At 36.6% G+C, this 12,557-nt stretch overlaps 1 protein-coding gene across 19 annotated transcripts in view; it reads left to right on the forward strand.

Moving 5' to 3' along the window:
• PPFIA2 (PTPRF interacting protein alpha 2) overlaps window positions 1–12,557 on the forward strand; it is a 321,066-nt gene that overhangs the window by 302,189 nt on the left and 6,320 nt on the right. For 18 of the 19 annotated variants that reach the window (XM_064655547.1, XM_064655552.1, XM_064655551.1 and 15 more), the window contains 8 exons: window positions 2,940–3,140; window positions 5,232–5,294; window positions 6,686–6,715; window positions 8,233–8,408; window positions 9,259–9,356; window positions 11,119–11,294; window positions 11,389–11,457; window positions 12,389–12,548. In XM_064655547.1, coding sequence (XP_064511617.1) covers window positions 2,940–3,140; window positions 5,232–5,294; window positions 6,686–6,715; window positions 8,233–8,408; window positions 9,259–9,356; window positions 11,119–11,294; window positions 11,389–11,457; window positions 12,389–12,548 — 973 coding nt within the window. Of the gene's footprint in view, window positions 1–2,939; window positions 3,141–5,156; window positions 5,295–6,685; window positions 6,716–8,232; window positions 8,409–9,258; window positions 9,357–11,118; window positions 11,295–11,388; window positions 11,458–12,388; window positions 12,549–12,557 lie in introns of those variants that run through there. The other variant, XM_064655565.1, reaches the window with a different exon arrangement.

Genomic DNA, 12,557 nt, shown 5'->3' on the forward strand with positions numbered 1-12,557 from the left:
GAATAAATGAAACATGAGAAATGAAAGCAGCTAATGTCTTCAAAATTTCTGCTTCACACTGAAATTGCTGAAGGTACCTAACAAAAAAGATGAAATGAAAACTGCAGAAAGCCAGTTGAAGCATTTGCATAGATTTGGAAAATGGGATGATATCTTCCTTCCCAAAAAATATCTCTGTTAATGTGGAACAATACTTAATTTGGCTGCTACTTGACTTTTTCATAGGACTTTGGGAGCTCTGTAACCAGATTTGTATCAGAAATATTCAGTATTACAGTAAAAGCTAATTTGCTGGAGAAGTGAACATACAAAAGTCTATACATGTCTACATACCGAGAAAGATCTGCCCTTGGTTTCATTCAGGGCAATTCACAATCTGAATTAGTTTTTGACAAGTTAAATCCTCATAGTTTTTGCCTTGATTTGTAGCTGAAAAATAAGATATCCTTCCCACTGTCTCAGAGAGGGGTTGTAAAGAGAAATTGAGGGGAATTTCTTGGGAATTATGATGCCAGTGGCACAGGAGAACACATGAGGAAGTTTATGTTGCAGTATTCAATGGAGATTGAATACTGATGATAAAAAGATAGGACAGAAGTACTGTGTTTATTCAATGAGCATCAGTGCATTCAGTCAGCAGATGGATGCTGTGCATTTCATACTCTCCTGAGGAAAAATTTAATATGTGACACTTTGACTAAAGAATGAAATAAAGAAGACAAAGGCTCAAATTTAAGAAGTATATGTGATCACAGTTGTGGAATTTTCAAACTTTTCAGGGCTTAACTTTTCAGCCTTAGTATTTCTTCTGGTTGCTTATATGTAGCACAAACATAGTTTAGATATATTTTAAGAATTTGGGGTTTTCTTAATTAATTCAGAAAAAGTATATCAATCTTGATATCTGAGTTCTCTGTCTAGAACAATTACTGTGTCTTCTTTTTAGAGCTAACATAACATTATTTTCTGATAGAGACAGCTATTTGCTGAAGAATTTACTTATGTTGTTGAAGAACTAATTTACCTGATGAGCAGCAAACATTTGAATCTGTTTCTGCAGGGTGAATAACTCCCAATATTTATGTTTTTCTGCTTTTCAAGTGCATATATGAAAAAAAATTAATGTCATAATAAATTGGATTATGAAATACATTTTAAAGCTATGCATAGTTTTCTCATGGCCCTTTGTTTAAGTGCAGATGGTTGTTATGTACATAATTTTTGTTTTCTTTTTTGTTTTCATGAAACTTTATATTTTGTTACAGTTTTTTTGGAATTAGATCATGTTTTTAAGGTTCAGACTATCATTGGATGGAGGGTAGTGGCTAATCCCATCAATGGGAAGGACTTTTTGAAACACAATGCACTCATTTCTCAAACTCTTTGATGCAGCAGGACTCAGCACAGAAAAGCTTGACTGAGCTCTTTTGGAATATGACAGTCAAGTCTGTTTTCTAGGTGACATAAAAGTGAGCTAACAGCTGTTTTTTAAGGAAATATTTCCCATAGGAGGTATGACTTCTTAATAACCACTCAATGATTCCCTGTACTGTGTCAAATGAAATGAAAACCCTTTCAATTTGTTACTGCTTTCCAGATTTGTTGGTGAATTTACTGGTGGCATATTTTGACTCATTTCCTCGACCTCGTGTCCTCTTTTAGTAAGACATTATTAAGATTAAAAAAAAATAAAATAATGAAATCAGCTAATTCTGATGGCCTGTTTGAGATGCACCTAGCTAGATCTTTGTTTTCCATTGTATTATCCCTAAAATGTCAGTGATTATGGCATTCATTGCTTATGCTTTTCTCACAGGGTTTGCTAAGTATAATGTACTTCATACTGTGATAAAAACTTCTCACATGTACGTATCCCTGATATGGAATTATCTCCTTTGGGAAAAAAGAACTGTAGATACTGACAGCCATATTAATGGGCCATTGCAAAAGGAGAAAGCTGAGAAAATCAAGAATAATTCATACTCAGTAGGTCCCAGGAAAGACTGCTAAGAGCAGAGCGTACCTCTTACAACCAAAGACTAAAGTGGTGAAGCTTGGGGCTGTTGCTGATCTGGGCTAATAAGTTTAATATAAGGAGAGGAAAAGCATGCAAGTACATATCTGCTAAATCCACAGGTGATGTAGCTGAGTTCACACTTTGCTGCAACTTCTAACCAGTATTTCTAGCTAGGATGTGACACCATACCAGACTGTACGCAGATTTACTGTAAGCTCTGTCCCTGCTAGGTTGGTTGTCTGAACTTTGCTTGGTTTATTTCTAGTAAGAAATTAAAAGCTGAGAAGTGTACAACTGTGCCCCATGAGTACACCATGGGGACTTATACGGAAAAAAAATCATTTTTTGTGCAACAGTGAAAAAATTACTTAATTCCTCTTAGATTATTTTCTGTATATAATATTATCAAATGGGCAGTAACACTACCTTTGCCACTACTTGCTCATTAAAAGCCTGGGAAAGGAGTAACCCAGGGGGTGCAGGCACACAGCTCTAAAGCTACTTCAAAGCATGCCTTGCTTTAAAGTTCTGGTTACAGTAAAAGCAACAAAATGAATTCACATGAAGCCATGGCAATTTCAAAGGTTCTGAAGCAATTTTATTTTATTAAAGACTGTGATGTTCATGCTTATTTGTGTGTGTTACCATGCTTATTCAGATTGATAGGTGTCCTGATGATTCATTTAATTATTTAATATTGGTCATTAATTAATTGATTAATAGTGGTCACAGCACCAAGCCTGACAGACTTCGGACAACACTCCCAGGCACATGGTGTGATTCTTGGGGCTGTTCTGTGCAGAGCCAGGAGCTGGACTCGATGGTTCTAATCGGTCACTTCCAGCTTGGGATATTCTATGACTGCATTGCATTTGGGAAATGAAGCAGTGCTTTGGATGAAGCGTGTCCTTTCTCTCGGCAGCTGTGGCTAGGTATGCCAGCCTGGTATGTTGCTGCCTGCCGTGCCAATGTGAAGAGCGGAGCTATTATGTCTGCTTTGTCCGATACTGAGATTCAAAGAGAAATTGGAATCAGCAATCCTCTTCATCGCTTAAAACTCCGATTAGCAATCCAGGAGATGGTATCACTGACAAGCCCATCGGCACCTCCAACATCCAGAACAGTGAGTCCTGTTCAGCTAACTTTTTCTTCCCCGATTCACACTGCAGGAGTCTGCAGAAAAACTTCTGTAATACCAGAGTGGCTCTATGGTAACACACACTTCACAATCAATGGGAATGATCTAATAGAGACTCAGAATGGCCTGTTCATCACTTGATTGATTGTTGATTGATGATGTTTTTCCTTTATCAGATATTCTTATTTTTTTTTAAGTTATGCTTCTGATTATCCCTGATGTTATTTAAATTATCAGTATTGAGCATCTTGTTTGTAATTTCGCCTGTATTTTTGCCTTTCTCTTCCTTCAAGTCATCTGTACCAGCCTAATCAGAATGTGTTTCTCTTTTTTTTGTTTGTTTGTTTCTCTTTTTTTTTTTGGGGGGGGGTGGAGAGTAGGCAGGAGTTGGGAGAGGTTGTGTAGGAACACGGCTCTTTTGAATTTTGCTCCTATTCCCCTTTTTTGCTCCCTTTCCAATGTTATCTAATCTGAGTCAGCTGGCTTTAGGCTCTTCATGCTTTTAAGAGAAGCAGTGATTGGAGGTGTGAAGGGAGCCATCTGGAAGGTAGAAGTGGAGTGTGTGCATTCAGTGAGCAAGGGAGAGAGAGTGGCAGCAGAGAGGAGGGAAGCAAATAAAGAAGAAACAGAGATACAAGGCAGAAAGAAAAGGGGAATATATCAAAAACAGCAAGGAAAGAGGATAGGGGAGAGTAAGAATCAATATGCTATAGACAAAAAAGCACCTTTTAGTTGAAAATGAAGAAAAACAGGCCAAATGGATGAGGAGAAAAAAAAGAAGCAAGATGACAAAAGAGGAGTTTCATGCTGGGATATGGTGATGATGATGGCTATGAAAGAAGCAATGCAGTTGGAAAAAAAAAGAGGCTTGAACAGGTGGAAAACACAGCACAGAAGTGAGGGACATAGACTTCTACTCCTGTAGTGTAGCTCAGATGTCTACTACAAAGACAATTATGTTAATAATAATATTTATACTTTGTAGTATCATGTCTTCATGAAATTCCTGGAGAATCATTTGGTGGAAATTAGAATTCAGATACCTTAGAGAGGTACCAGATCCACATAAGCAACTGGGCAAGAGGGCTCTAATGTTGCTGTTGATTGGCCTTTTATCTTCATATTGCTAGTGTTCTTTAAATATTGTACTTCCACATCTGATACTTTCTCCCCTGAGAACAGTTTTATGTGTCATAACCATGGTAATACTATGAATCATAGTATTTTACTTAAGTAAGGCGGAATAGACTCAATAATGTTGAATTACTACACAAAATTAATTTCGATTTTAAAAGCATAAGAGCATATTTCAAAGCATAAAAGTATTTACACTTATGAAGTGAGAGAACATTACATTCAAGCTAAAACTATTACGAATACTTTTGCCTTGTTCTTTTTCATTCTCTCTGAGCAACTGTGAGCACAAAGCTGTCCTGCCCTGGAATGTGCGTTTCTGAGTCCCGAGTCTTTCTGCTTCCCCTCTTTCTCAGCAAAGGAGTTAATTTACCTCAGCTCTCCAGAAAACATAGCAGACACCCACACCCCCTCCCTGCTTCATCTCATTGTCCTAGTAATAATCTGATGGAAAACAATAGGATGAGGAAAAATAGTTTTACAAGTGAATTCTCTTGACATTTTTATTTACATAAACATGGCGAAAATAATAATTATTTAGATTACAGTATGAGCATGTGATGTGTGCAGAATATTTGGGCTGGAAAATCTGTGGGAACTGAAGCTTACCTCCAGACAGAGCTGTGAGCTAAAAGTTGTATTTGCCAGTTGTTTATGAAATGTAGCTTTAATTATTATTCTTTCCTTTGTGGCGGTGCTCTGCCGGATTTCATCCATCAGTTCTAGTTGAAATACTCCATCACATCTGTTCAGAATCCACTAATGGAAGATACGAAATAATTTGTCTAAAGTTGTCTCTAGTTGCAGCTTGGTAGAGGCAAGAACGTGGTTGTGCTGATGGTGATGCTATGCGCTGTTAACTTACAGTGGTGCTGCCTTTCTTCTTTACCACTGCTTACCTAATGTGGATCCCACCTGCCTTCCTGCGGGCCTTGTCCATAGCCCTCAGGCAATGTTTGGGTGACCCATGAAGAAATGGAAAATCTTGCTGCTCCAGCTAAAACGGTTAGTCTTTCCATTTCCATTTAAAATGGTTTTAGTGCCCCAAAAAGAATTGGGCTGTATCTGCTTTAACACAAATGCTGTATCTTCTGTAGGATGCTTCCCAAGCATGCTATTAGAAAGTCACAGGGAGTAATGAAATTGAATTTAAAGAACAGTTACATAACCTGTCAGCAAAAGAATTTATAAACTGTATCGCCATCACAAAAATTGTGTGACCCTAAAACCAGTATTGGAGTTTTAGAGTACATAATACTTTCAGTGCCAGTGTGAAACACCATTTAATGAAACGAAATTGTCACGGTTACGAGTGCAACATTTCCACTGTACTCTACTCCCTAATGCCTCTTCTAAATATAGTTTTATATATGCTGACACAGAAAGAAATAAGAAAGGCTTGAGAATAGTGCATTACACAACTTCATGTTTTCATTAGTGCTGTGTCTTGCTTTTTAATTTTGGGTGCATGGAGAGTGTAATTTACTGAGTGATTTTTGTCAAACCTCTCTCTAAATGCTAAAATAGTTCTGAATTTTTTTTTTTTTACTTGGAACATATGTTATTTTAGGTTTTGGGTTTTGGCATTACATCATAATAATTCTATAAAGGTGCTTATAAAACATGATACAATCCTACAATGAGATCTCTCAAAAGCTGATCTTCAATTTGGAAAACTTTATAGTCAGACCAATCCATAAATGGTGGGAGAGGTACTGGAGCTAAATTTTGGTGCAGTAAAGACTTATCTCTTAGAAGTTTATGCGTGTTATGGTATTTAAAGTTTTATCATCAACATTAATGAAGCCAATTCTCATCAGTATTTTTTTTTTTACAACTGAGTTAATTTCCAGTTTTATTATTGTTGGTAAAGATAAATGCAAATATAACAACACTGAACTGACTCCTGAAGAAGAAGACTTGATCCTGTTTAACTGGCCAGCCAGAAAAATACAGTTTTGCCATAAAAAAATGTTATGTAAAAAGCTCCTTTACAATACATTCTCAAGAAGAGAGCTTTTTTTTGTGAATATTTTAAAATCTAACTAGAAACAAAAAGTGACATCTCTAACGCCCAATTTATAAGTAAGTGGTTGTGTTTTGATTATGAAACTGTGAATTGTTTAAATAATGCTTTAAAATTTCACTGAGATATGATGATTTTATACCGTGAAAATTCAGCTAGATTTGCCCTAGTAAGATTTTATGGGTTTGGTCTTGTAATTTTTCAGGTAGTTTAGCCCAGGATGTTGCCACTGATTGGAGTTATTCTATCAGGTCATTTTATGTATATTTTTTCATTTTTATTAACATACATATGAAAACCACATATTTTTATAACTCTTTTTTGTTGTCTTTTTACCTGCTTTACTAATTGGTTCCTGCTCATAATACAGAAAGAGTCTGAAGAAGGCAGTTGGGCTCAGGTATGACCTTTCATGTGATTTTTTTAAACTGAAAGCTAATAATAATATAATTGATTACATCAATATGCATATAGTACTGTACTGTGACAGGATCTCAATGGGTGAATTACGACACGTATTTTAGAGTTCTTCTAATACAAAGAATATATTCTCTGGGCAGGTTTGTTAGACAAAGAAGAAAGAGGTACATATGCTGTGAATAATTTTCATTAAAAAATTACTACATTCCAGAGACACATTCTACCTCCCACTTAAAACTAGTAGAAGTATTTGAGAATAGGATAATAAAATATGTCAAGAGTTTGAGAGCTAACTTTTCTAAAATTACTCTGAATTTTTTTTTAGAACAATTGTATAATTCACACCCAAGTATCAGTCTACAAATAGTTTTTTATAATTTAGTTACACTACCAATTAGATGAATTTTTAAAACTTCTTTCTTTCTAATATATACCGATTTTTACACAAGCTTGCTATCTTTACTGATGGCATTCCTTTTCTCTTCAAAATCTTACAAGAATGAGAGATGAGTGGAATATATTTTCCCCCAGAGAAAATATATCTGGCTTGTACTGTGTTATTCATTTTTGTATAATGGCATTACAAGCAAAACCAAAAAGTTAGGTTTGAAAGTGATGCTCAAAGCTGAGCATGATCTTGTTGAGGAAGCGTTAACCTTGCACTTTATGAGTTCTCTGTTCTGTTAAAATTTGTGGTACAAAATAATTGACAACAGTGAGATGTAAAAATCTATTTTGCATCTTAATAGTGCAACTTGTGTAAAAATAGATCAATATGCATGTTTTTTCATAGCTCTCTTCCTCACTCTATTGAAATTTCAGCTGAACAATGAAGCCTGAATACTAGCTTCCAGGAGGAAGCTGCTTTGCTCCTATCTCAATTAATTTATTGAGCTCTACATATGATCCACTTAGGTTCAAGCTGTTCACAGCTGAAAAAGTCTCATTAAAATGTAAGCTTGAGTGCCAAACAACTGAAATTAACTTTTACTCTCAAAAGGACTACAAGTGTGTAACCATAAAGTTTCATTAGATAGTATTTAGAAAATCCTATTTCCCACTAAACAGTGACACAAACCTCAGTTGATTCTCTGGAGCCATGTTTGTATTACCGGATTCACTGTAGGATTTGCCTGGCATGAATATTCTAGAAGGTCAGTTGAAAGCAAGTAAGATTATGAAACACACACGTTTTGATTGTGTAACAAGTTTGCTTGCATTTAAAACTCAAAACTGAAAAAAAAAAATCCTTAAAATTTAAAAGGTTAGAAAACAAAACACAATGGGTAAAACTGCTATCAGTAACAAATATCTCACAGTGGCTCCCTCTTCCAATGTTAAATGTTAAAACAGAATTTATTTTTTTTAGATAGAATTTCTCTAAGCTAGGAAGTCTCACAAGAAATGAGCAGAGCAGACATATTCTGTCTTTAATCTGTGGTGCAACCTTGAACAAACTCAAGAATTTATTCCTTCTCTCTTTTCTTTTCTCTGTAGACCCTGGCTTATGGTGATATGAACCATGAATGGATAGGTAACGAATGGCTCCCCAGTCTGGGTTTACCTCAGTACCGAAGTTACTTTATGGAATGCCTGGTAGATGCGAGGATGTTAGATCACCTGACAAAGAAAGATCTGCGTGTGCACCTAAAAATGGTGGATAGTTTTCATCGGTACGTTGGCATAACGACTACACCTATAAAAATGCTTATGTGTCTGCTGTAGTGCTCAGAGTGCACAAAATAAAAACACTTTCTGTTCTTCTGGTGCAGAAAACCACGCACAAAAGTGAGGGCTGACTGTCCGAAATCTGAATTGAGAGAGATTTGTTTAGTAATAGCAACCGCATTGCAGTTATACCTCTCAAAACCAAGATACTGGTACAGACAAATTTCATAATGAGCAGGGAACCATTAATATATCAATAAACCCTTAACAATACAGAAATAGTAACAATTTAAGTGGTTTAAAATATCAGAAAATGTTAGACTAAGATTCAAAGCCCTGAGATCTCATAATAATGCGAAGCTATTTTGTGTAGCACATAAAAGCTGTTAACAGTGCAAGCAAATTGACAGTTGCTCAGGTTACCTAGGGATATGCCAGGAAACTAAACTGGAAATATGGCAATAAAGGCATTTAGACTTTAAGGTGAATGATGTTTATGTGACAAGAAGTGGATTTCTTTTTACTAAACTGTCTGATTTGTAATTTTTTTTGAGGGCTGGTTTGACAAAACATTTCGTGGCTCGCAAGGACTGACCTTTTCTGAATACAACTTTTAATGCTTTGGATTTCTTACACTAGAACATTTATTCAAACATACTCATTTTGATTTTGTCCATTTCATTCCTGAAATCTGTGAATTTTTTTTAATGGTTTTGCTCTCTTCTCTGTTCTCAAGATTTGCTACATGAGCACCATGAAACACCTCATGTGAAGTGCAGGAAACACATCCTATATATGTTCCTATCTTCAAAATTATCTTTATTAACTCTGTAAATGTTTCTCTTTAAATAACAGAACAAGCTTGCAATATGGAATCATGTGTTTAAAGAGGTTGAATTATGATAGAAAAGAACTGGAAAAGCGAAGAGAAATGAGTCAGCATGAAATAAAAGGTGATAGTTCCTGGGAATGAATACTGGGAATGTTTCTTCTCTTAAAACTTGACACTGGTAACCCCTTGTCATGCCATTTTAGCAAAGCATTTAACATGCTTTAAGCGTTAAGTCCATTTGTCTTCAGAACACATCCTAGCTCCTTAAATTAGGCACAGTCAAATACTTTGCTAAATTGGGGCTGCAGTTCCTAATGGCTGTTTGATACATACATTTTGCTAAACTGGTTTTGGGGACAGATTTTATCTGAGCCTCTTTCAGGGTCAGAAGTGGAAGACCAAACAGCCTGCAGCTCAGTGGGATGTGCTGGGGAGAATGCTGGAAAACGGGAGTACTCAGGACCCTCTCACTGTGCTCTGGCTTTTGAAAAGCTTTGCCTTTGATTTCTTACATTAGAACGTATCATAGCAAATGTTGCTTGGAGGGTTGACCACTGAGGCAGTTGATTGGTATATAAGAACAGTTCCTAACAAAACTGGCCTTATTAGAAGATTTAACATCTGATTCTAAAGATTTTTTCTGTGTAAAGCTCTCTAGAGCAGTTGCACGCTCACTTCATGGTTCCTTTAATATATAACAATTAGGGTGGTTGGCTTTTCTCATCTATCAGGAATGAATCCTCTGATTCCTTTGAGCATTTCTAGCTCTAGTGACTACAGCAGTCAGCACTTCTCAAGCACAATGCTGATTAGAAGAGCTAAAAAAAAATGGAATTAGAAGGGGGAATGGCTACAGTGACAGTGTGCATGTGCTCAAGAGAGATGATGGCATGCACTAATGCAAAGACTTTGCCTTGGATGTGCAGGCATCAGTGCCAGTCAGTCTGAGCGTGTTTAGCTTTAGACTGACATAGGAGAATTGTGTATTGGTCTCAAATTCTGGTGTGGCTTCAATGCTAGTCATTGCTAGGACAAGGCTAATAATCCATAGCCTCCTTCCCCCTGTTGGTCAGTTATTCATGGTCCCAGGAGAGATTTGGTCTCTGCTTGCCCCCGTGCTTCAGTTGATCCTGACCCCAAAGTCTGGGATGCTCTTGGCCAAGCGATGGAGAATGCTGGCTCCCAGAACAGCTACATTAGCTGGACCTCTAAGGGTTTAGGAAAAAGCCTCATCACTTAGTAACAGAAAACTCAATATTATGTTTCCCAGTCACAACTATAAAGATAAGTAAATTTTTTTTAATCTTACAAGCAGGGCAGGCTATTTTTTAGAAAAGCCTCAAAAATGGTTTTCTAGCTCATTTTCTGCCTCAGCTTTATAATTGGCATGGACTTTAACAACTCTACCAGTTTTCTGAACTAAACGTAGTTTTAGTCTCTAAAATTGTGAACTCATCATTTGCTTTATGGTATGTTATAAAATGGTAGGTGCTGACACAACTCTCAAAATGTTTAATACAAAACTCTCCATCCCTGAGGAATGGATATTTCTCCTGTACCCTTGCACTGTTGAACTGTAAAAACTTGGCTAAGGATTGAAAAGGGTATATATAGGAAGAGGAAGGAATTGCATTCTGGAGATGCCCTCTGGAAGCATATTTCTCTTTTGGAAACATTATTTGGTATAAACATTTAACTTGAAGATAGCTAAAATCACACAGAGTTTTTGAATAGGAGATATTAAAACTGAATTTGCTAGAATTCCTCTTTTAAGAAATAAAGCAGTATGACATCCACAGTGCATGCACAGCTACATGCATGCACCTGTACAATTTGGAAGTTATCAGGTATCAGGAGACTGATCCAGTGTTATGTCCTTACAGATGTGCTGGTATGGAGCAACGATCGAGTCATACGCTGGATACAAGCCATTGGCCTCCGAGAATATGCAAATAATATCCTAGAAAGTGGTGTACATGGTTCACTTATAGCACTGGATGAAAATTTTGACTACAGCAGTTTAGCTTTATTATTACAGATTCCAACACAAAACACCCAGGCAAGTTTGCTTATGCTACTTATTGTTAATCTGTACCCATTACTGCCTTTTATTCATCTTCAACCATTTTAATTGTTTACTTTGGTATCTCTAGGCACGGCAGATCCTTGAGAGAGAATACAACAACCTTTTAGCACTAGGAACTGAAAGACGACTTGAGGAAGTAATTAATTTTATTTTAAGTATTTATAAAATATCACAGTGAAACATTAAAATTAAATTGAATGCATGAAGACATTAATTCTCACATTGTTAAAAAAGAGTTAGTTAAAGCTTTAAGAAAAAATTAGGAATGCCCATCAAGGGCCAGTGTGGCTACATATTTATATCACCTTTGATGCTAAATGTGGCACTGCACTCTTACCTTAAGATGAATATTTTCTAGAGAGGAAACATGCAGAACATGCAGAATGGAAGTCCTACTGGCCAGGGCAAGTGGCAGAAAACATGTGTGGGTTGGATGCCTGTGCAATCTATTCTTTAGGCTACTTACATCCTTTATTTAAAAATAAAGAAGAAAGAAGGAAAATAGATTTTCTGTTTGTTTCTTTTTCGTTTTTCAAAGTTAATATTAATCAAATGCGTTTTGGGGCAGTTTTCTGGGATAAAGAATCTCAAATCCAAAGATGGAAATTATTCATATTAATGTAAGAGTCCAGTGCAAAAGTGTTCAAGTCTTGGACTTTTGCATATGAGAAATAAAACTTTTAAAGACTTGCTGAAAATGTGAGATGTGTATGAATTCTGTGCATGCACGAGTGTTTAATCCTTTATTAGCACTTTATGTAAGCCTGCTAATGCAGTAACAAACCACTGCACCGTCACTGTATAAGAAAGTTCTACTTTAGCTGATACTAAAGCCCTCAACTATATCGAGCCAGAGATTTAAGAAGAGCTTCCCACCCTAACATTTAATATTCTAAAACATTTACTTTTGCAAGTGTGTCTCAAACACATTACAGTAACTGGATGCAGTGCAACAGAGCAGGGTAGTTATTGTCGAATACATTTAACAGTGGGAGAGGTAACACACAGCAGGATAATTAATCAAAACATTTCATTTTGCTTTATCAAATACAACTCTGTGTTGACAGAGCGATGACAAGAACTTCAGACGTGGCCCCTCCTGGCGACGACAGTTTCCCCCGCGCGAGGTTCATGGGATCAGCATGATGCCGGGCGCTTCGGAAACGCTGCCAGCTGGGTTCAGACTAACCACAACATCAGGGCAGTCACGGAAGATGCCAACTGATGGTATGCAGT

This window comes from Pseudopipra pipra, chromosome 5 (genome assembly GCF_036250125.1).
Source record: "Pseudopipra pipra isolate bDixPip1 chromosome 5, bDixPip1.hap1, whole genome shotgun sequence".
NCBI lineage: Eukaryota > Metazoa > Chordata > Aves > Passeriformes > Pipridae > Pseudopipra > Pseudopipra pipra.